This window comes from Nannospalax galili, unplaced genomic scaffold (genome assembly GCF_000622305.1).
Source record: "Nannospalax galili isolate Female #2095 unplaced genomic scaffold, S.galili_v1.0 scaffold188, whole genome shotgun sequence".
Lineage (NCBI taxonomy): Eukaryota > Metazoa > Chordata > Mammalia > Rodentia > Spalacidae > Nannospalax > Nannospalax galili.
The window spans coordinates 4,439,687-4,464,335 of NW_008360325.1; the positions used below are offsets into that span (position 1 = coordinate 4,439,687).

The following is a 24,649-nucleotide window of genomic DNA, read 5'->3' on the forward strand; positions in this document are numbered from 1 at the left end:
AGAAGGAAGGGCATGGGATAGCTGAGGCCTTACCCTGAACTGTGAGCAGGGGTAGGAGAAGAGGTGAACTTTGCCGAAGTCATCGCCTGTTGACAGGAGCTTTTTCTCATGGGCCCGGCAGACAGCATTGATGTCTGTTCCATCTGAGCCTTCTGGCCACACTCCTAAAACAGAGCACAAACGACACTGGAAACTCTAAGGCCACAGCACACAGGAGCTAGCCACTGAGCTGTCATCAAAATAAAGCCACCTTAAGCCTGGGCTTTAGAATCAAGAGCCAGGAGGATGCTCAGTCCCAGCTCCTGGCCTCTCCCAAGCTCCTGGGTCCAGATGACCCCAGGCAGGCCTTAAGAAACACTGCAGCACTTCTCACTGCTGGGCTGCACTGCACAGCCGGAGCAGAGCTCTCAGCTGCCTGCCTCTTTTGGGCCCTTCTGGATGCAATGGCAGAGGTACCAGCAGCCCGAGTTCTGATATGACATCTTTTCATTGTCCCCAGAGTGTGTAAGGAAGGCTGGCTGGTCCTTCTGCCTGCCGTGGGGCCTGGGGCATGAGCTCAGTCTTCTGAGAGAGGCTTTTGGTCCCGGGAACTTTGCATATTATAGAGCCAGGTGCACATCAGCTCCTCACCTGGCAGCTCCAGGGAGCCTGGCACTTCCCACAGAAGATGGGGAGACCGCACTGAGGGAGCTCGTGAATCCCTACCAGCCTACTGACTTCTTGGTGCTCCAGAAAGAATTACAAGTGCTTCCTTTTCTTTTTAGTCTCCTAGACTGTGGTGATTTATTTCAGGTTATTTGTGAATATACTCCTAAACTGAACTTTGAAGGAAGTGAAAATTTTAGGTTAAGAATAAAAAAATAGAAAAAAATTAGAATAATTGCAACACAAGATAATTAAAGTGATACTGTATGGTTCACATAGGTACATCTGCACAACCTGATGGGGAGGATTCTCAAGAATGCTCTGAGGACTACTTTGTGCCATGGATAGGGTTAACCACCACCTCATCCTTCCCACCTGGCCTGACCCTGGGAGCTTCTGAGAGTGTGTCTTGGCCCCAGGTAGGGGTGGAGCAGTTTGGGCAAGACTGACTGGATAATATTTCACATCCATTAGAGAAATGCTCTAAAGGTGGCACATCCCGTGCTCGAAGGCACTGACATCTGTAGAGCCCCTACCAAAGACATGGAATCCCAAGGTGCAGGTGTAGGTGGCCCATTCGACGTCCCTTGTGATTTCCACGCTCACAACTTGCTTACAGGCAGATGGAACCCCTGGAAGGAGCAAACAGCCTGGTGACTTCTCAGTCAAGGCCCCAGATATCCCCTGGGCCAGGAAGGGTCCTTGGAGCCATGCCAATCAGGAAAGCACCCCCCCATTGGAACAACGTGTACACTTGTCATCTTGCCAGGGAACTGAGCACAAATTTGGGTCTCAGCAGGGGCTGCTTGTCAGTTTCCTCCTGTCTCTCCCTTGTCCCTCACCACTAGTTTGGCTTCTCAAGTCTGTGGCCAGCCTCTGGTCCCCAGTCCCCTGTTCCTCAGTGCCCCCACTGGAGGCCCGAACCTGCCCTGCCTTGTAATCAGGTTGCTCAGTCTTTTTTCAACACGCATGCGTACACACACACACACACACACACACACACACACACACGCCCCTTCAGCTCTGAGTCAGGAATAGAAGTGCCAAGACCTCCAGGGTGCTTTGTTTCCAGATGAGCCTTCTTAATGGAGTTTGAGCCTATGTCTGAGCAGGTTCTAGATCCAGGCTGTCCCCAAAGTCTCCCCTGCTTTACACCTGTAGCAGACAGGCAGGGCCTGGGAGGAGAGAGCTCTGTCCTGGAATGTGCTGCTTCTCCCCTGCTTTTCCCAGGCTCCTTAATAAGTGGGCAGTAAGCCCAGGGAAGTATAACTTCCTCTCTGCCCACTAGCACTCAACCCCCCACTGGCATCTGAGCCTTGATTTCTCCATCCATAAAAGGGGATGAGCCAGAAAGTGCTGTGGATCTTGAGAAAGTGAACTTCCTATGGGTGGTGACCAGGCCATTCTCATGTCCCATGACCCCCTGGGCCTTTGCCCAGAGTGTGGCAGGTGCCCAGAGCATGGCGTGTAGTAGGTGTTCAGTAAATGTAGGCATTTACCACCCTCTCTCCTCTCAGATCCTGCTTAGGACAGAGACTCATCAGGTAGAGGATAGAAAAAAATGAAGAAGGGTCTGGGGGCATCTATGCATTCAGATAGGAGGAAGTTTATGGTCTCTGCCTGCTTGGAAAGGAGCCTTTACCAGGGCCACTCATGCTATGATGTCCATCCACCTCCAGACTCCCTGCAGAGCTCATTTGCCTCTTCCTAGGGGTGGGCCCTGCATCTTATATGAGGGTCCCACACCAGACCAAACCTGATGTTTCAGTACCAGGAAGGATCAAGAGAGGCTGTGAGGCCACCAAGGGATGGAGAGGACGCCTTTCTACACAGGCCCATGTGGGTTTCAGAGTGAGTGTCTCCTGCAATCTAAACTCAGATGCCCCCTGGGCTGTTACTCACAGTAAAGAATTTCATAGTCCCCGGAATTTGACACAAGAAACTGAGAGTTCACAGACCAGTCCAGGTGGGTGATGAAGCTGGAGTGGCCCTGGAAGAGGAAAAGAGTGGGTGAGTTCCACTTGCCTTCAACTTGGCTGACACTGTGCTGCTATGATGAAATGACTGTGTAAGTAAGTGTTCCTGGGAACCAGGAATAAGCTTACCGAGCATTTGCCGACTCGCGTGTATTTTCTCCCGTTGTCACCAACCCCGTATATATAGATACAGTTGTCATGAGAGCCTATGGCTAAGAAATTCCCATCTGCAAAAACAGGACAGATTTCAAATGTGAAAGTCAACATTGTATTCATCATACGAGAAAATTCTAGCTGCCACCACAGATTTGGATCAAGTTGCCAGATAAAGGAATTATTTACAGGGAAATACTGCTTTCCAATGTGACCTATACTACTTTCAAAGCTTTCACTGGAAAAACACCCAGGGGATCAAGATAAAAGTCTGGTAAAAGTTTATAAAACTTTTAAAATAATACATTTTAAAAGATTTTTTTTTAAAATGTGTATGAGTGTTTTGCCTGCATGTATATGTGTACCACATGTATACAACGCCTGAAGAGGCCAGAAGAGGGCATCAGATTCCCTGGAACTGGAGTTAAGGATGGTTGTTAGCTGTCATATGGGTGCTAGGAACTGGACTCGGGTCTCTGCAAGAGCAGCCAGTGCTCTTAACTGCTGAGCCATCTCTCCAGACCCTAAAATGTAATTTTATAAATTGTATGAAATCCTTCTCTAGCAGTCTGTGTCCCTACCCCAGCTCTCCAGGGCTTAGCCTTTGCAGACACAGTCTTCTTTACAGAGCATGGGTCCTCCTCCACCTCTGCCCTCACTGGTCTGCCTGTAGGTAGTACAGCCTCTTCCTGGGGCTTTAGTGGATTCACCTGCCTGTTTCATCAAAGTCTAGGCCTCTGGGCTGCAGTGCTGGTACTGAAGGAAAAGAGCTTGAGATAAGACTAGAAGACACCTGCTGGGCTGGTCAACAAGCAGCCAAGGTCGATGATGGGGGAGACCTAAGACACACTGGGAAGGGAACAGGGCCTGGAGACTAGTCAGGAAATGCCTGCCTTTCCTGAGCAGAGGCAGAAGGAAGGACACAGGAAGCAACACCAGGGTGGGGACCTCAAGCTATGCTGGGGCACACAGCACACACACACACACACACACACACACACACACACACACACACACACATATACACACGGAAATGTAATTAAAGAAAAAACTTAAGGCAGGTTTTTGTTTTGTTTTGTCTTCTTGAGACAGGGTCTCCCTGTAGTCCCAGCTGACCTGAATTTACTAGTAGACCAAGCTGGCCTTGAACTCACAAAGATCTGCCTGCCTCTGCCTCCCAAGTGCTGAGACTAAAGGCATGCACCACCACACCTGGCTAAAGGCAGGTTTTTACAATTTCTCTCAGCAATCCCTATCTCCAACAGTCACATTCAGATTCCAGGTCTTGAAAACTCTACTCAGCATCTTGGTACAGCAGCTCAGGTTCCAAGCTGGGCATCCCTCTCTGGGGAGGGAAGCTAGCCTGGGGATCTGAGCACAGTCCCAGGCCTCTACATAGTCAGGAGGGATCTGGAGTGAGTCTAAGGACACCTGTGTCATCCTGGACCCCTTCCTGAGCAATCACAGAATGAAGAAGTTGCTAGAAAGATTTAATGCTCAATATCCTGCTGCTCGGTGGGAAGTGAAGTTCCTAGAAAAAAAGCCTCACCCATTGTTAAAGACTCTACAAGACTGACCTACGACTTGGCTCAGAAGTTTATGACTGCAGACAGTTGGGATGCTGCAGATCCAAAGCTTAATTATTTGGGATTATCTTTAGCCCCCTTAATAGCTATTCCCTATCCACTCCTGTGTGTGGTCTAACATCCTCATGACTATTCAGGTAAATCTTTTTAGAATGTTCCAACAAACCACTAGCATCTACCAACCCTAAGGGTAAGAATGCTATCAGACAGCATCTGAGGCCTCTAGCCTAGATTTCCCTGCCCTGCTGTAACCACCCCATCCCCAACCTGATGATATTTCTACCAATGTATTTGATATGTCCCTTACATATGACTTCTTTTGTTCTGTTACTATTAAAAATGCATGAAACCGGGGACTGGAGAGGTAGCTCAGCAGTTAAAAGCACTGGCTGTTCTGGCAGAGAACCCAGTATCAATTCTTAGTACCCACATGGAGGCTAACAGCCTCCTGTAACTCTAGTTCCAGGGGATCCAATACCCTCTTCTGGCCTCCATGGGCACTGCACGTACACGGTGTACTTATATATATGGAGGCAAAACAGTCACACATATTAAATAAAAGTAAGTAAATCTAAGAAAAAAGAAAGAAAGAAAAGGGGCTCGAGAGATGGCTCAGCGGTTAAGAGCACTGGCTGCTCTTGCTTAAGTCTGGGGTTTAGTTTCTAGCACCTACATGGCAGCTAACAACCATCCATAACTCCAGTGCCAGGTAAGCCAACACCCTTTTCTGGCCCCTGTGGGTGCACTTACATAGATGAAGACAAAAAATTCATATACGTAGGCAGCATTCCTATTCATCAGGAGGATGGTGACTGAGGGCCACTCACAGATTGCTCCTACAGTCTGGTCCCAGTCTTTTAGTAAAAACCAAGACCCAATGGGTTTTCCTTTAGCAGGGAGCACAGCCTTCCAGAGACGGAGGAGAAGAACGACCTCTCTCCTTTGCATGTCTCAGTTCAGGGGACTCCCTGAAGTGGAGGTGGCTCAGGGCTGGGTCTCAGTAGCAGATCTCTGAAATTCCATGTCAATGGATGGCAGTGATTGTTCATCCATGAATTTCTCTTTATAGGAAGTCAAAATGGAGAATAAGGCCCTTTTGTGCTCACTGTAAAGCTTTCAAAAAACTGCAAGAAGAATTTGATATAAGTAAGAGCAGGCCCAAGGAGAATTAATGTGGGAAATTAGGGAAAAAAATTCTTTGTGGGGGAGGGTTTAAGACACGGTCTCCCTGTAGCCCCAACTGGACTGGAACTCACTATGTAGACCAGGCTGGCCTCCATCTCACAGAGATCCACCCGCCTCTCAGGAGCTGGGATTAAAGGTGTGCACCACCGCACCTGGCAGGGAATAGTTTTGAGCTGAAGGGAAATAAGAACACATGCAGCTTAAGCAGTGCTTTGGGGAAATTTAGTTTCATATATCTGTACTAAAAAAGAAAGTTCTCCCATCCATAACCTATGTTTCCACCTTCAGAGGCTAAGAAATAAGAACTGAACACAGAAAGAAATAAATAGCACAGAAACATAAGAAAAAAAACCCACCAACGAAATAAAAAATTGGTTCTTTGAAAAGATCAGTGAGGTTGGCAAAGCTTTTGCTAGACTAAGTGAAAATGAGAAAACAGCAGTTGCCAGGATCAAGAATGAAAGAGAAGTTACTCATGGCCAACCTCAGAGAGGATTATAAGCAAATACTGTGAGTGTGTCTGTGCCAACAAATCACCTAAGTCAAAGCAAGCTGCTGGAGACCCACATCACCACAGTGCTTAAAAGAAACAAGCAAACAAATCTGAATAGATCTGTAAAAAAAGGCACTGAAGCGGCAGCCAAAGATCTCCACAAAGCAAGGCAAGGGAGCCACTATGGTCAGGTCTGTTCAACATCTTACTAAGGGTCAAGCTAATACAATAAAGAAAGTTAAAGGCATCGGGACTGCAAAAGAAGTCAATTTTTTAACATTTGAAGATGACATGACATTGCATGACAAAAATCCATAGGATCACACACACATACACACACACATACACACAGACACACACACAGAGTTCTTTAAAACTCATTAGAGAGTTTAGAAAGGTGAATGTGTATATGATCCACAAGACAAAATTAAATTCTATGTCTATATACCAGTAACCAACAGAAAAATCCCATACACAGTGATGTAAAAATGACTTAGGAATAAATTCACATCAAATTTACAAAACAGGGCTGGGGCAATGGCTCGTCTGAATGTGTGCTTGCATGGCAAGTACTTTGTAGACTGAGCCCTGCCCCCAGCCCCAACAAACCACTGAACATTTATCACAGGTAAAGTATACTTAAAGCTATTAAACACAGTCCTCATGTCTTTGAAATAGACACAACAGTATTAACAGATGCAGTGATGCAAGTCTGGGAACTGCTTCCAAATGACATGGGAGGGGCAGTGGGGGCAACAGGGTCCATCACCTTGGAAGCCGGTGATGGGGGTGGGGCTCATTCTGCTAATCTTTCCAATTCTATGTCTGAAGTTTCCTGTAATACAAAGTTAAAGACACACTCGCACAGTGACCCAAAGGAGGGAAGAGAGCCTGTAAGTCCCGCAACTATGTGTATGTATAATTTAAGTTTCCCACAGAGGAAGCTTGTCAAATTGCTTCTTGCACAAGGGTACACTGCTGTGATTTTAAAGTAGAGTTTGTGGCCAGGCATCGTGGTTCATGCCTATAATCCCAGCACTTGGGAGGCAGAAGCAGATGGATCTTTCTAAGTTTGAAGCCAATGTGGTCTACATAGTGAGTTCCAGGCCAGCTGGGGCTATAGGGAGACCCTGTCTCAAAAAAGACAAAATAAAAATGTAGAGTTTGTGTTCTAACCTGGTGAATAACGCATTACAGACAGCTGTTCATTTCCATCTGTGTGGACAGTGACCAGGTCCTTTGTTTCCGTGTCAAACACAAACCACCTGTTATAAACATGAGAAAACACAAGGCGGATGAAAGACTACTCAACAGTAAAAGCCTATTAATCATGGGGCTAGAGAAATACAGTGGGTTTGCTAACAAGAAAGCCATACCCAACTTTTACTCAAAGAAAACTCCCCTACACCAGTATTCCCTACATGGAGTTGCTACCCAGCTTCAGTTGTCAGCTCCACACATCTGGAAAGAGGGAGCCCCAGATGGGGAATTTCCTCCACTGGACTGGCCTGTAGGCATGTCTGTGAAGCATTTTCTTAATTGTTGAGTGACATAGAGCTCAGCTCAGCGTGGGAGGTGCCACCCCTGGGCAGGTGGTTGTGAGTTGTATAAAAAAGGAGACTGAGCACAGGCCAGAGGAGCAAGCCAGTGAACAGCATTCCTCCATGGTCTCTGCTTCAGTTCCTGCCTCCAGGTTCCTGCCTGGAATTCTGCCCTGACTTCCCTCAAGGATGAACTGTGACCTGGGAGATAAACCCTTTCCTTCACAAGTTGGTTTTGGTCAGTGTTCATCCTAGCAACAGAAACCAAAGCAGAACAGAAAAGAACAGCATACTGACAACCATTTGCATCTATCCGCTTCTTAACACTGATGTGGTTGCTCAGTGAGTCTTCTCATTTGCACATAGAAGGAGGGCAGGCCCTGGCAGGAGGATGGCCAACACCTGGTGCCATGGCCTGTGTCAGAGGAGCAGCAGAGAACCATGGCATGAGCTACCCCAGCACGCTGGTCTAGGGTGAGGAGGATGAGTCCTGGGGGTGAGGGGCTAGGATAGCTAGCTACCAACTGGCCTTTTCTGAATGCCAGGGAGCAGAAAGCAGGAAGGGACAGGAAGCATGGAAGGAAGACAGGACTGGTCTTGACTTGCAGTGCTCAGGGTCCATTTCTAAACTATAGCATGCCAATTTGAGCCATGTCTCCATTGCACACTCAGCCTCAAACTGCACTGCTGTGGAAGTACTGTGTGGATCTGCAAGGACACAGCACTCCAAGTGTGTTAGGAACTCATAAACCACGGCTGTGACTCCGTGAAGCTGTGGTTTCAAACCTGGATGACAGATGCAGAGACATTGCCATCTGGGATCTAACTATTGCCACCCAGTAAGACTTCTTTCTTGCATCTTGGACAACCAGTTATACCTTGGATGTACTATTAACCTCCACAGAGGCTTATACATAACACGTGGACGGGGGCCGACTAGAATGTGCCTTGAAGAGTCCTGTTAACTTGAAGCATCACCAGTGTTTAGCCCTGGGACCAGAGATGTAGGAGGAATAGATGGAAGAGAGGGATGAGGTCACAGGTGTCATCCTAGGATACCTGTCACACATCTTCTGTGTGTTGTCAGCAGGTAGGATGATGGTGCTGTCTATCTGTCAGGCTGTCAGTCAGTTCTCAGAGGGTGGAGCCTACTGAGTTCAAGATTCCATGTCTCTAAAAGAATTAAATGGAAGACGGTGTATGCGTGGGTGTGTGCCTGTATGCATAATTGTGTCTCACCATGCAAATATTTTGCTGAAGGACTCTTAGGACCTCACAGTCACAACAGCAGAATTTAAGTGGCCCACCTTTAGAGCAGAACGATGGGAGAAAACAACTAAAAATGCACATGTAACTGGCTCATGTAGGCAGTCTCTCCTCCCCTGGGCTTTGCTCTCTTATACTTACCCACCACCAATCTCAGTCTGGAAACATTCAATAGAAAAGTCCAGAAATAAACAATGTATAAGGTTTAAGTTGTGCCTGGTTCTGAGCAGGGTATTCACTTTGCTTTACCTCAGGCAGGTACTGGGTCATCTCTCCCCACCACAGGGAGAAGGCAAGTCCAGATGCTTTGGGAGAGGACCACATACATTGGTCCTCTATGGTCATAACAGATCCATTTGATGATTACTGTCATGAATATCTTACTAAGCCCAATTTCTAAATTAAACTTTATTATAGAGATATGCAGAAGAGAAACCTAGGTTTATGGGTTCAGTGGGGGGGCGGTCTTGGACCATATCCCCTAAGGTCTGTTCTACTGAGACAATGTGGAAATAAAGGAAAACCCTGCCACACAGTGATAGAAACAGCCACCACATCACCTGCTAGGCCAGCTCAGCAGATGTCCTATATACATAGCTCCTTCAGTCATCAGTAAGAGATATTACCATTTACAGACAAGAAACACATTCAGAGAGTTTACGTAACTGGCTCATAAACACACTGCTGCTAAGTGGCAAAGATGAGGTTCAAAGGCAGACCTGCTACCCAGCCTGTCAGAGGAGGCTGGGAAGAATTAGTGGAGTCTGAACATGAGGCTTGGGATCTGGGCATTCTACAGTGTTGAATGAGCAGCTGGATAAAGCAGGCTTAACTTCTCTGTGCTTTGGAATGCCTCTCACCCATTTCCAAGCTGGGGCTCCTCCACCAGACTCTGGAGCAGGACTCAAGAGCTCTCCAGAGCCTCTGGAGTAGAAGGCAGATGGGGGAAGGGATCTGGGGAGGAGGCACTTTTAGGAGTTCATAGCACCTGTGCCTGGGGAGGCTCAGACAATGATCTCCTGTCCATAGCTCTTGATGCTGCTCTGCTGGAAGGGGGGACAGGGGGCTTACCTCCCAGTCAGTGTTCCGACTGCAACCACAGACCCTGAAGGGTGAAAACCAGAAGACTGAGCTGGATCCTAAAACATTTTAAAGGAAGTGTAAATTGGTGGCCAGACACAGCGGATAACATAAAACCCACCCTTGTGGCTCTGTTTGAAAAGCCTCTTTTCTCCCCAGGGGGCAAGTGCTTTCGCACTTGACTGCACGCCACACTTCAGTTACAGTAACTTCTGTCCTTTCAGAATGTCTCTGTGGTAGCCTATCTTCAGGATCACACCAAAGGCCAACAGGCCAATGTCCTTCCAGGCCACAGTTTGTATGTCCAGACCCCTTGCCAATCCCTGGGCTCAGTGGAAATGGTGTGCTTGATTGAGTTGGAAACATGGCCCCTGACCACCACCAGGGCAGGAATGGGAACAGGAGGGCTGCTACTAGATAAACTGCAACCACAAGAGAGCGGAAAGAGATTCGCGCTGAGCCGTGTGCCTTTTCCCAAAGAGGAAGTCACCATTAAGGCCAGTGTTGTCAACTCATGTTCCTGACCTGCGACCATTTATAAGACACTTTTGAAAACATAGATCATCTGAACCTCACAACTATTTTCATATGAAGGCATTAGGGTGCAGAGAGGTCAAGGTTTCCCACTCAAAGTCACAGGGACCACGGGAAGAGGAGCTAAGTCATTGCAGAACTGCGGCTTTCGGCCCCAAGCTTATGTCAGGCCAGAACAGTTAGCCACCTGGGGAGGGGCAGGAGGTGGAGTGTCCAGGCTCTCAGTTGGTTTGTCATTCTGGTGGAACTCTAGGAGCACTGCCCTCCCTGGCCACCACCACAGTGGTAGTGCCTGCCCCCAGGCCCTCCATCCTGGGGCTCAGCTGGCTGCAGAGACCACATGTTGTGGCAGCCTTCTCTGAAAGGGGAAGAGAGTGTGCCAACCTCAGTCCCAGCCCCTTGGAAATGCCAGCAAGGTACAAGGGGGTGATGCTGGGCGCTGCCAAAGGGCTGCTTCCTTATATGGGATGTTTGAGTCCTCAGGACACAAATATCGGAGCCTATGCCTCTGACTCACTGCACAGTGATGACATGGCACAGCCTGGGTTTGGGAGTCAGACTGAGCTGGGCAGATGAACGCTGCCACTTACTAACTTAGTGATCCTGACAAGTAACCCAACTTCTCTACACCTCATTTTCCTGATCAACAGAGTCAGAGTAAAACTGAAATTCTCCAACCTGCAGGGCAGTTCCAAGAATGAAGGCTACTACACACTCAGCAGCTCAAGAAACACAAGCATGGTTTCCATGTAGGGAAAGGCATTTTTACACCTGCTATGAAATCCACACTTCTCATGTAAAGTTCCCAGAGATGCTGACTTTAAAACAAATGCTTTATCTTTTCGGCCAAAATCCAGAGGTAGGATAAATGAAACCTCGTGTTCTCCACAGTTTATAATTCTCATACCACAGGATTCTTAGCACTTAGGCCAGTTAAGACTCTGTTCTCAGGAACCCTGACAACCAGCTTGCAAAGCTAACCCACTGTTGAAAACATTCAACAGTAAACTTTGGAATCACATGGATGAAAATACTTGGGCCAATGTTAAAGGCAATGCAATTATGAAAAGATAAGTCAGAACATCGCTTTTGGACAATTTCTTATCACTACTGATTTCATGCAAAAATAAAAAATACATTTCTGATGCATTTTTTATAAGAAAAACAGAAATGTGATATGCATGCTTACCTCTATGATTTTGTCCCAGACAGGCCGGTGACCGACAGCATCCCAGAGAGTGGCGTGCTTGTCGTGTCCACAGGTCAGAAACTGAGGTTTGGAGGCATGGATGGCCAGTCCCCAGAGCTCATCAGTGTGACCCTGCAGAGAACCAAGACACGGGGGCTCTGAGCTCCCATAGCCATAGAGGAGCCTACTTCATCAATGGCCTGCCTCCTCAGCTCCTTCCTCCCCAGCGTAATCATGGCACCAAACACAAGTCTGTGTGGACAGTGGTGTCAGTGTGCAGCTGAGCAGTGAACCCTCTCTCCAGTGCTTGCGTTTATCCTTGTTCACTGCCAAACTGGACTGTACCTGAGTGATGGGTTCGAAGTCCCCTGACAAAGTGCCCTGCAGGACGAAGTTTCTAGTTGTGCCGATCAAGATGACATTGCCCTTCCCCTCTGCCACTGTCCGTATTGGGCCAAACTGCTCAGGAATCTGTATCGGAAAGTCACATGAAAACAAGATTTAATTCAATTGGTGTTTTTTTTTTTGTTTTTTTTTTTGGTCTTTTTGAGACAGGGTCTCCCTGTAGCCATAGCTGGTTTATAACTTACTATGTAGACCAGGCTGGCCTTGAACTCACAGAGATCCCCCTGACTCTGCTTCTTGAGTGCTAGGACTAAAGGCATATGTCTGTCTTTCTTTTTTTCTTTTCTTTTTTTTTTTTTTTTTTTTTTTTTTTTTTTTCACAAGGTCTTACTCTGGAACCCTGGCTGGCCTTGAACTCAGAGAGATCTACCTGCCTCTGCCTCCTGAGTGCTGGGACTAAAGGTGTGAGCCATCACACCCAGCTCAATTGTTTTTTTTTGTTTTCTTTGTTTTTTGAGGCAATGTCTCACTACATAGTTTAGGCTGCCCTTGAATTTACTGTGCAACCCAAGATGACCTCAAATTTGAAGCAGTACTCTTGATTTAGTCTCCCAAGCACTGGGATGACAGGTGTGCGCCAGCATTTAGTTCAAACATTGAAAAATACTTGATTATGTATCACGTGACAGGTCTTCTGACAGTTTTATAACATACATAGAAGGGAATCTCAGATACACAGAGATCACAGCTAGCTGCTGAGCAACTAACCAAAACTCCACACCTTATATGTGTGTGCATGTGTGTCTGTGTATGTCTATGTATATATATGTATGTACGTGTGTATTTACCTGTTTGTGGTGTTAGTGATTGGACCTAACTTGACTTTTAATTTTTTTATTTATTATTTTTATTTTATGTGTATGCATGTATTGCCTGCATGTAGGTAAGTGCACCTGTGTTGTGCAATGCCCGCGGAGATCAGAAGAGGCTGTTGGAGCCTCTGGGACTGGAGTTACGGACAGTTGTTAGCTGCCATGTGGGTGCTGGGATTTGAACCTGGGTCTTCTGCAAGAACATCCAGTGTTTTTAATCGTTGAGCCATCTCTCCAGACCCCCTAACTTGACTCTTAAACTACAGAACATTTTATATATCTTAAGTGAATCAGCAAGAATAAAGTATTTTTTAAAAACATTTTTTGACCCCTAGCTGAGGAGCCATTGGCAATTGATAGCTTTTGGGAAGTAGAGAGTCAGTTTTCTTTAAGTGTGTGGCCACTGCTAGGCTGACCACACTCCAGTGGATGGCCCCACACCCAGGAGTAATAGGACTCAATTTTTTTTTAAAGGACATAAAGTTCTATTTTCTATCCATTCCTAGTTTCTTCAAAACTTTTTTCAATGTTTTATTAAATTTTTATGAATTTCATACAATAAATCTTAATCATATTTAGACCTCCTTCCCTATCTGTACCCTCCCATAGCCTACCCACCAGATTTCACACATTCTGTAAGGGCGAACAGACAGTATGGTACTCTCACGAAAACCAACATGTAAAAGGAGGGAACACAATGTAGACTCTAGAAATTAATGCACATCACTGTCGAACCCTAATGTTTGAGAAAAGTGTCAAAACAGGAAGAAACACAGCCTTCATCAATAAATGGTGCTGGCAAAACTGGATATCCACGAGAAAAGAGAAAGGACACAAAGTTGGGTGGGTGTGGAGGTGAACTGGTAGTTCAGGGAAGGAATATGATCAAAATACATGGTATGAAATGCTCAAAGAACTAAGAAAAAAAGAGAAATACACCTGTTGCTCTTTACTTAACCACTGATGGAGTAGCAGATAACACTTGAAAAGTAACAAGTTCCTAAACTTCTCCTGTGCCTTAAAGTGGCAAGTCCTTGGGCAGTGTCATTCTTTGGAATTCATTGTTCATGTTGATAGACATATGGAATAACCCGAATGTTGAGAAAAAAAATTTCAAAATGCACTTTCCAAAGACACTGAGTATGCTTCCTCACTGTAGAAAGAACGCTGGAGCAGCTGGGCCCGGGGGCTGCCTCCTGCTAGGCATCAGGCCTGCACGGCAAGAACTGGTTGCTCTGCCATAGTCTCTGCAGCATGTCTGCCTGCACAGACTTGAGCAAAGGTAATGACTGAGTTGGTGTGATGGGGCACACCTTGAATCCTAGTACTTTGGAGGCTGAGGCAGGAGGACTGGCTATTTGAGGCTAGTCTGGACTATATAGTAAGACCCTATCTCAAAAGAAAAAAAAAAAAAGAGAGGCTGGGAAAATGACTCAATGGGTAAAGTATGTGTCAAGCATGTTTGAGGACCTGAGTTTGATCTCAAGTGAAAAAAAAAACTGGATTTGGAGGCATGTGTTTGTAATCCCAGCACTGGGGAGGTGGAGACAGGCAAATCCCTGTCTCTCCTGGCTTGGTAGCCAGCAAACATAGCTGAATCAGCAAGCCCCAGGTCCCAGTGAGAGACTGCCTCAAAGAATAAGGTGGACAGCTCTTAGGGAACCACACCCAAGGATGACCTGTAGTCTCCACATGCATGCACACACGTGTACGTGCACCCACACGTGTAGACATGCATGCACACGGACAAAAATGGAATATTAAGTTTTTTTGAAAAATTAAAAAGAAGAAAAGATGTTACAGCCCACGCAGTGGGAGAGCTGCACAGAGAGTGATGTCGCCCCATGTCAGAGGAGGTTCTGGTACTTTCTTTGCAGTTATGGTTAATATGAGAGTGTCTGTGGCTAGCAATGAACAGTGCAGTCCCTCAAACACCAAGCAAATCTTATTATGGAAAGTCATGAGTGTTTGATGCTATTGTTACAGGATTTAATTCAACACAGCCCGTGTGAGACCTTGTCCTGGTCCCTCAGTTTTATCATCCTCTGATGCATGGAGGCATGCTAAGTGACCAAGGACTTTAAATTAGGAACTGTCAGAAACGACACACAATCGATGAGGAGAGGGAAAAGAAGACAGGAAGAGGAAGATTAATTCTAAGGAAAGGAACCCGGGAATGTATCCAGTGTGGAGAACTGCTAACTAAAAGAGTGTGAAAAAGAGACTGAGACTGGGGGTGTCTAACTTGGGCACGTCCTATAATCACGTAGACTCAGATGTCACAGATGAGATCCAAATTGATTTGCCAGACATTTTTCAGGCATAAGTGAAATCTTATGTCCAGATGCTCTGGGGTACAGGAAACTTGCTGGTGATCTTCAAATGCTATTCTTATGGAAAATGCTTCTGAATAATATTAAAGAAGGAGCCAAACCCAACACCCTAGTAATAGCAATGAATACAGAGCTTCTCAGTATGACCCCAAAGCTTAAGAGTTCTGTACAACTTTAGGGCACTTTCCAACCAAACAATGGGGGGGTCAAATGAGATGACCTGCCAGGTCTTCCAAATTCAATCAGTGATAAGTCAGTCTGTCTAAATATGTATCCGTAGAGCTTTGCAACTCTCCAAGTCAGTCAGTACTACCAATGTATAAAGTTCCCTCTAACCCCAATGTAGCATATAATTTTTAAAAATATTTTATTATTTTTATTTTATGTGTATGAGTGTATTGCCTGCATGTGTATGAGTGCATCTGTGTTGTGCAATACCATGGATGTCAGAAAAGGGGCTTCAGATTCCCCTGGAACTGGAGTTAAGGACAGTTCATAGCCACTATGTGGGAATCGAACCCGGGTCCTCTGCAAGAGCAGTCAGTGCTCTTAACCACTGAGCCATCTCTCCAGCCCCCTGTAGCATATAATTTAATGAGTAATTTCCCAGTCTACAAGTGCACATCCAACCTCACCTGTAACTTCTAGTGCCTTGCCTCACGTCAACCTTGCATAATGATGTAACATCCCTCCCTTCTTAGGTTTTGCTTTTTGTTCACCAAATGGACTTTTCAAGTCTTACTGAGATATACATCACAAATAAGAACTGTGTAGTTTTAAAATATGGTCATGATGTTTTACATACATAGTCATTGTAAAATAATTACCATAATGAAGTTAATTAATATATCCATTACTTTACATAATAGCCTTTTGTTGTAAAGATGTTTAAAGTGGATTCTCAGCAAACCTCAAATATAAAATAAATTATTATAATTGTAAGAAAAGTTACGAATTGCCTGTGATTACACAATTCAGAAGGTTGAAGCTGATCGCTGTCAGTTTGAGGCCAGCCTGGGTTACACAGTGAGCTTAAGGTGGGTGAGCCTGGGCCACGTAGTGAGATACTATCAAGGTTGAAATCTTCCTGAGAGGCTGGGTAGTAGACAGCTCAGGGGGTGAGAAGCTGAGGAAGCAGGAGGCCCTGAGTGTGGATTCTCAGTACTCCCATCAAAAACTGGCTGTGCACACCTGTAGCCCCAGAACTGGATGGAGTGGAGATGGGAGGATCACTGGGGCTCTGACTGCCAACCTAGTTCTAGGTTCACCCAAAGAACCTGTCTCAAGGAAATGAGACAGTGAGTGACAGAGCAGGGTACCTGATATCCTCCTCTGGTCTCCACGTGTGTGTACCTGGGTGCTCACACACACATACATCACATACACACAAAACATGTAAGTTAAAAAAAAATCAAATCTTCATGAAAAAGGATGGGGCTGCCAATGCTCAAATGAAAGCCTTTCTTTACTAAGTAACTGTGGGAACCAAATTTTCATACTACCAAAAGCAGTGCCACATGGTCCCATGGTATACCACATTGCATGTTTGACTAAGAAGCCAGAAAGTCCTACAACATGTTGACCCTCACACTGATGCCAATTTTGCAGTCTGCCTGCTCATAACCTGGAGCAAGAGAGAGAAAACTCAGCGAGGGTACCGGGATGCTAGGGTGCCTTGTCTCTGGCTCCTATGAGAAGGCAGGCTGCTCACTAGGTCTCCAGGAGGTGAAATGGATCTCGAAGGATAGAGAGTGAGAGAGCATAGCAGTCCTCAGCGGAGCGCTGTGCACAAAGCAGGTGCTCAGCAAGCACTGGTTCAGAGTGGTGCTGTGTGCAAGGTAGCATGCTGGGAATGAGTAGAAAAAGAGAGAAGCTTTTAATGGCAAGTTAAAATTAGCAAAATAGTCCCTTGGAAAAGACTGTTTCTATTATAACATTCTAAATAGGAAGTGTTTTACAACTTTAAATTCTACAAACTTATTTTATTTTAGTTGTACATAAATGGCTTCTATGATTTTGCTAAGATTGCTGCCTTTATCTAATTTCTTCTAATTTTTTTTCAAAACTCTTAAGTTCAGAATTCTAAGCCGAAAGGAAACTCGTTAGGGTGGGTAAAGGTCTGAATGAATCCCTTCAGTGGTGCTCATGACTTACCTCAGTTTTATGAAGTTTTTGATAGTTTCCATTCCAAGAAATGAGCTTTCGGTCCTTCCCTCCTCCCGACACCAGCGTGCCATCTCTTAACATGCAAAGTGCAAAAATGCCACCCTCGTGGGCCCCTTGAACTGCATAACTTATCCGATTTGTACCTAAACACACCAGGAAAACTGTCAACTAGTATAGCATCAAAAGACTGGCCTCTGCTCACGGTGAATTTCATTTCATTTGGTTTTAAAAGGCATTATGATCAATCACAACATTCTTTGAGTATGTTCCAATGAAGGACCTGGATTCTGGTCACTCCCAGAACCCCAGGCATGCCCTAAAATTGAGGACAGCATCATGCCATGGGAGTTGTGGGTAAGAACGAGGACTCTGCGTGCACACTCTAGTTCTTCCCTAGTGGGCTGTGTCTGGAGAAGCTCTTCCTCTTAGTCCCACCCCCCATGATATGGGGGGGTAATTTCTTATCCTGTAGGACTGTTCAGATGAGTACTGTCCACAAAGCAGAGCAGTCACTGTGCCATCTGAAATCACATGTGCAGGTCTGTCTCCATCTTCACAGGGGAAACCTAAAATACCCACAAATTCTCACCAAATTTAACTGAATATCTCTTTTATAAGTGAGGAGTCCCACTACCCTAACTGTAGGGGAGTTTGTGTACATGTGTCTCATCTGTCTTGTACCTGTAGAGCTCTATAAATGTCTGTCAAATGCTACATGAATCAGAAAGGTTACCTGTACACATCACAGCTATACAGCCATTTATAACTTCATCATTATAATTTGTTAGTAGATCTTCCAATAAGGTGATTAATTCCATCATGATATCCTGGCCTTCAAAAGCCTTTTACACTGGTACATGTACTCAGTAACTCAGCATTCCTCAGTTTCCTTTTATTTTAATTTTATGGTTTCATTAAAACCATATATACGAACACACCCATATCATTGGAACTCAACCAGAATCTTTTATAGTACATCAGTGGGTAATTCCTATAAAAGCCACCTTCGATGTCTTAGTTATAAATTACCATAAAGAAAAGAACCACCCCACGACTTCGGGAGAACTGCGCGTTACCTTTTCCCCACACCAAGATGTTGCCACTTGAATCTCCAGTAATGGTGTCGCCATTTTCAGAAAACGTCACGCAAAGGACAAACTTCGGTTTCTCCTGTTTCTGAAGCAAATACACACATGCATCTAGTTCATCAAGATGTCCTCTTGACTTGTGTTAACAGTAACCCAGCTGGACTATGCCAGCCTCTGTAGTCTCCCTTTGTACCCTGCATTTTCATCTAGTTAGGAAACTTGTGCCACCAGATGAGCTGCTCTAAGGGAAAGAAATTTCTGGCAACTCCCAGTGGACAAGGAATCCTCAAGTTCTGGCCAGTTTAAGCAGGGCAAAGAAGGGGTGGGGATGGGGGGATGGGCTGTGTTATCATGCCTTCAGAATAAAGCCACAGGAGGCACAGAGAGCCCTTCCACCCTTAGTGGAGCCAGGTCGCTGGACCCCAGCAGCAAGGACCTCTCTCAGTCCGCAGGTTCTAAGTAGCCACCTGTGGGGGACCCTGCCCTCCCTGACCTGGGTTCTTTCTCCACTTTATTACCAGTGAGATTCCCCAAGATGTGGAGACCTGCCCAATGATATGGGGGAACCCCAGGGGATCACTGTCATCTCTACACCCATACATTTGCCACTAAAACAAATGCTAACACTGAGCTGCCTCAGTGTCCCCTTAAAACTCAGCCCCTCACATGTACCACTTGGGAAAATGGAAGGGAAAATGGAGTTTACCTCAAATAACCCCTGCTTCTTGTTAAGTGAATTTCCTTCTAAGGTCCAAAAGTAGAGATGTGACTTTCCACAGGTGACAATGATATTGGTGTCTGTGGGGTGGAAATCTGCAGCAAACACAGCTTCATTGGAACACTTTAAGAAAAATAAGAAAGGAAAAAAAAAAGGAGAGTCAAATCCTTGGGGCTTTACAAACCCGAGGAAGTAGATGAAATCTGAAGCCTGAATACAAAACTCCTATACACCAAGCACTGGGTCTCTCAAGTCTCCCCGACTGACTTCCACGTTATGCTGGTTGCTGACCCAGTTCCCCACTTGTCTGACTTCCCCTCAGGCTGGGCGCCCAGAGCCAGGGAGCTTGAAGGCAGCCCAGGAGCTGGGGGGCTCCTCAGACCCGCGGCCTTTCCTCCTGTCTTTCCATGGTGAGAAGCCTGGCCGAGCAGTGGAATCCCCTGGTGTGTGGTGACATGCAGTCTTCCCAGTGACTTCCATCTCTAGCAAGGGCCTAGGACTCTGCATGCCCTACAGTTCTCTGACCCTGGCTCCCTGTGGCTGCCCTGTTTTCCCAGGAAGTCTCTGTTAACCTGGAACTCTGCCTGTGACTCAGGACCCAGTCTAGGGTCTCATGTGGTGGCCTTGGTGCCTCTTTGACAGTCATTTCAACCATATTCTGACTTCCAGAATGGATGTTTTGCTCTGACTGAGTCTGGCCCTGACTGTGGCTTCTACTTAATAATTCAGTTGCATGTCCTTGATCCTGGCTAGGAACGTGCTTTGGATTGCTTCCAACCTAGTAGCATAGTGAGAACACCTTAAATCCCTACTGGGAACATTAGAGGACAGGGACTGTCATGAGAGGAAACACAGCTAGTTAGAATACAGGTCTGCACCCCAGACACACAAGACAGAAAGTGAGCACTAGGGCTCTCTCAGGGCAACCTCATATAAAAGAGGCTGTCTGCAGCAACCCTAATCTTATATTAGGAAGGCTGTCTGATGGCTTCTCTATTGTTAGATAAGTAAGGTCAGCTAAGGTTGACAGATGCCAAGATGAGAAATCCAAAGTCAGTTCTATAAAAATAGGAATCCAATGATGATCTTAACAGTAGGGAAACATAAGAGCTTCAGGAATGTTAATTTGACATTCTGAGGCAGCCAAGAAGGTAACAGCAGGCTATGGTGGGGGGCTGCTCTCATTAGTCCAAGACTCTGTGCCGTCTTTGGACAGCTGCTGGGATGATGGCAGAGTCCTAACCTCATGGGTGCTGGCATCCACCTGCCCTGTAGCCCTAGAGACTGGTGGGCACCGAGCACAGTTCCATCATCATCCTCGCATAGTGCGCACCTGGGCTTTGCTGAATGAATGGAATTGAACAAGTGATTGAATGAATTAAAATGAGGATAGTCACTACGAAAGGAGGAAGAAAATTTTCTATAGACATTGTGAAGAGAGGAAATAACCCAAACAAGGTTTTAGGCAGGGTCCCATGTGTGGAGAGGTAGGGGAAAAACGATCCTAAAGTTAAGGGGTCGTTCCCAGGGATGGGGCAGTAGGCAGCCCTGGAGCCCACTGGGAAGAGGCTGAAGGCTGTGCAAGCGGCTCTCCATGGGAAAAGACACTTAGCCCCAGTGTAGGGCTTACGAGACCTTCACGTCAGCCAGTCTTTCTTCTTTCTGCCAGTCCCAGACAGACAGCACATGATCATTGGAGTCGTCCACAGCACAGAGATGGCCTCCTCCATTCTACAAAGAAAAAATGAGTCACAGGAAGACTACATATGAGAATAAAATGAGATAATGTGATTTAAAATGAACATTAATTTTACTTTTAATAAAGAGTCTATTACAGGACTGGGGATATGGTTCAGTGTTGGGGACCCCTGCTGTTTTGTAGTGATTTTAACAAATGTTCAGTTGGTAAAGCACTTGCTGTGCAACCATACGGACCTGAGTTTGATCCCTGGCACCCATACAAAAAGCTGGGTGTGGTGGTATGCACTTGTAATCCACATGCACACATATGCACACTCACCCCCATACACCTACACACACGCACATCTCTCCCTCATATGCAAAGAGTCTATTATATCACAGATAAAGACCTAGGCCTGCTTTCTTGTCTAGACAGGAAAAGCAGGTGAGTGTGGGCTTCTAAACAGGTAAGACGGGATAGCAAAGGGTCAAAGGGGCAAATCTGCCCTACTGAGTCCCACAAAACCCAGTTCCAAAGGCACTGCTCATGCCCCTACTTTAGAGGAGACAGTGCCTGCAGAGGCACAGCCTAGGGTCTGCTAGCACATGGCAGTCATAGGATAATATACAGAGCAGAGTGCTAAGGAGGTAAATACATGGGATGTTTGATACAAACATATTCATGTGTGTGAATGGAAGTCTGAACTGGAGAAAGCGGCTTAAGAGTGAATGGATCTGTTGAATCAGCATGCCTTGAGGAAGGCTGGGAGACCACAAGACCCCCTCAGCCCCAGCAAGCAGGTCCAAGTCAGAGGGCAGAGACCCTTGGGGGCCACCTATGAGGGGAGTGGATCAAATTCAAGGCCAGAGCCAGCAGTCTGGCTCATGAATGTGAGTATTTTGGGTGGGAGGCTCTTTCTTCACCAAGCCTGTGTGGCTGGAAATGTTTGGTTGGAAGTGTATGTCCCCAGTGATGGGCCTAGGAAGCAGAAAGACTGCCAAATTCACACACACACACTCGCTCCCAGGCAGTGAACTCTCTCCCTCTTCAGCCAGGCAAGGGATCAGTTCTCTCCACGTGGCCAGCACACATACTTACGGATTTTGAGAATGCAATGCAGGTGACCGCTCGGTCAAAAAAGCCTATTCCAACGACATGCAGAGTATTCAGTGTCACAGAATCCCAGATGCGCACATGCGGTGGCAATTGCTGTTTGGGAGGAGCAGAGTTACCAGTTGTGACTGTCAATAAATTACATATCTTTACCTTGAAGCTACAAAATTATTTGGGCAGTATCTTCAATTTTGTCAAAGTCTTTTTCTGCATTTGAAAAGCCTTCTGAATGTAATAAAACATTCCCAGTGGCTTCAGGAGGGCCCAGGCCCCTTGAGCAACTGAACTGTCAAGAGAGGCCTACCAAGTTTGAAACTCTGACTAGCCAGTCTCTGACAACTATACCATAGGAACTGACACGCTATTTGTACATCTGCATTTCTAAGTTTTAGAAATGGCTTTTCATAGAAGAAAACATCGTAGAGCAATCAGATTTGCTGAAGCGGATAGAAGGTGTCAGGTAAACCGTGTTCTGGACATCCATGTACGTCACTTGATCTCTCCGTGTTTCCGCACAGGTCGATAATGAGGTCAGATAGCTGTACTGTTTTCTCTGGTTCTAAAGTTAGGATTCAATTTCAATGCTAGAAATGGAAATACACTTTTATGCTGCTAGAGGGTAGAACAGATGGTTTATTTCTTGGTTCAAGGAACTTTTCAAGGCCATGAACTTTTTTCTTTTTTTAAAAAAGGATAAATAGCTGTTTCATTTATGTGAACTTACATAACAGTAGCCCAACTTCAATTATCCCTATTACTTCTTTTCAAATGTAGAATACTAGTGGAAAGCACGGTAAAACATTTTCTCAAATAAGGTAGCACTCACGTTTTCTGGGTGAATACATGTTGATAAAAAATGGAAGTTGGAGCCGGGCATGGTGGCGCACGCCTTTAATCCCAGCACTCAGGAGGCAGAGGCAGGTGGATCTCTGTGAGTTCAAGGCCAGCCTGGTCTACACAGTGAGTTCCGGGACAGCTGGGGCTACAGGGAGACCCTGTCTCAAAAAGACCAAAAAAAAAAAAAAAAAAGGAAGTTTTGCTTCTTTTCAAAAAAGAAAAACCTAAACAAAAGCAGATAGCAAAACCTACATGGGGTTTCAAAAAAAAAAAAAAAAAAAAGGAAGTTTTGCTTCTTTTCAAAAAAGAAAAACCTAAACAAAAGCAGATAGCAAAACCTACATGGGGTTTCAAAAAAAAAAAAAAAAAAAAAAGGAAGTTGTGCTTCATTTCATAAAAGAATAAGCTATACAAAAGTAGATAGCAAAAGCTACATGGGGTTTTCAAAAAAATAAAAATAAAAAGACAATTATTCATTCTGGAATCCAGCTTGGCTCTGTCCTGTTTGTTACATCCTACTAGTTTGCTCTCTTGTTCCTTAAAATCCAGATTAAAATCTTGCTAAAGCGCTTGCAAAGTTTGCACAAAGCTCCATAGCAGCTCCATGATCTGCACAGAGGTACAGACTCCAGTGACTGAGGGCTTGACTGTAGGGCGCTCACAGCCAAAGACATCCCACATTCACAGAGTTATTTACCAGGATTTTAACTGTCTATTAAATAGTTATAATTTAATGCTTACCATATGTGGAGATAAATGTTTCAAAATTTAGTGAATTCTTTGGAAGACAATTAACTGTTCTGACATTTGTAGTAGTTAAAGTAAGCTGGGTGGGGGGGTGTTAAGGCCACAGTGAGATATTTGACTTGCAATAAAAACTCCTGGTGAGGACCTAGAAGTTTCCAGATGCTGCAATTACACTTAAGCAGGTAGACTTGTCAGCAAAGATGTTTTCAGGAAGTTGTTGCCAGTTCCTTATAAAAAACACAAAAATGTAATATAACTCACCTTCCCATCTTTAGATGTGCCTGCCACTTGTCCTGTTGCTATGGTGATCCTGTCAGGATGAACTGCTAGGCTAAAACAAGGATAATTATAAAACAGCTACACTATAAAGGTGAGCTTTACTTTCCCTGGTCAACTATAATCTGCCAACAGTTTAAACACTAGAAAGTGATACTGCTTGTTTTCCTATAGCTTCACCCAATGACCTTAAACAACCAGTGCTGTTTTACCCATCTCAAGTCCCTCATTTCTTCTTGAGAACTTCCAAACTTGAGGAAAAAGCATCCTTTTGGGGAAAAATACCATTTCTGTCTCAGAATCACTAAGGAAATCTACACCCCTTATTAAGAAGTCATTTTGGGGGCTGGAGATAGGCTCAGTGGTTAAGAACACTTATTGCTCTCGCAGAGGACTGGGGTTCGGTTCCCAGCACCCACATAATGGCTCACAACCACCAGTTCCAGGGGATCTGATGCACTCTTTTGGCCTCTGCAGGCTCTGGCACATATGTGGCTCACATAAACTCACGCAGGCAAACACTCATCACACACACAAATAAAAATAGATCTTTTTTTTTAAGTCATTTGGGGTATGATAAATAGGAAAGACACTTTATCTTTTGTCAGCAGTTTTTTTAAAAAAATTTATTATTTTTATTTTATGTGTATGAGTGTGTTGCCTGCATGTATGTGAGTGCACCTGTGTCGTGCAATGCCGCGGAGGTCAGAAGAGGGCTTTGGATTCCCCTGGAACTGGAGTTAAGGACGGTTCATAGCCACTATGTGGGTGCTGGGAATCAAACCCGGGTCCTCTGCAAGAGCAGTCAGTGCTCTTAACTGCTGA

At 45.4% G+C, this 24,649-nt stretch overlaps 1 protein-coding gene across 3 annotated transcripts in view; it reads right to left on the reverse strand.

Moving 5' to 3' along the window:
* The window catches only part of Eml1 (EMAP like 1), a 188,418-nt gene that overhangs the window by 1,634 nt on the left and 162,135 nt on the right, over positions 1-24,649 (reverse strand). For all 3 annotated transcript variants that reach the window (XM_017796225.2, XM_017796224.2, XM_008825631.3), the window contains 14 exons: positions 23,810-23,879; positions 21,950-22,060; positions 20,806-20,901; positions 19,159-19,293; positions 18,441-18,540; positions 17,353-17,507; positions 11,994-12,119; positions 11,649-11,780; positions 9,917-9,984; positions 7,215-7,303; positions 2,751-2,848; positions 2,548-2,635; positions 1,182-1,277; positions 34-164 (listed from right to left, as the gene is read on the reverse strand). In XM_017796225.2, the coding sequence (XP_017651714.1) occupies positions 34-164; positions 1,182-1,277; positions 2,548-2,635; positions 2,751-2,848; positions 7,215-7,303; positions 9,917-9,984; positions 11,649-11,780; positions 11,994-12,119; positions 17,353-17,507; positions 18,441-18,540; positions 19,159-19,293; positions 20,806-20,901; positions 21,950-22,060; positions 23,810-23,879 (1,495 nt within the window). The remainder of the gene's footprint in view (positions 1-33; positions 165-1,181; positions 1,278-2,547; positions 2,636-2,750; positions 2,849-7,214; positions 7,304-9,916; positions 9,985-11,648; positions 11,781-11,993; positions 12,120-17,352; positions 17,508-18,440; positions 18,541-19,158; positions 19,294-20,805; positions 20,902-21,949; positions 22,061-23,809; positions 23,880-24,649) is intronic.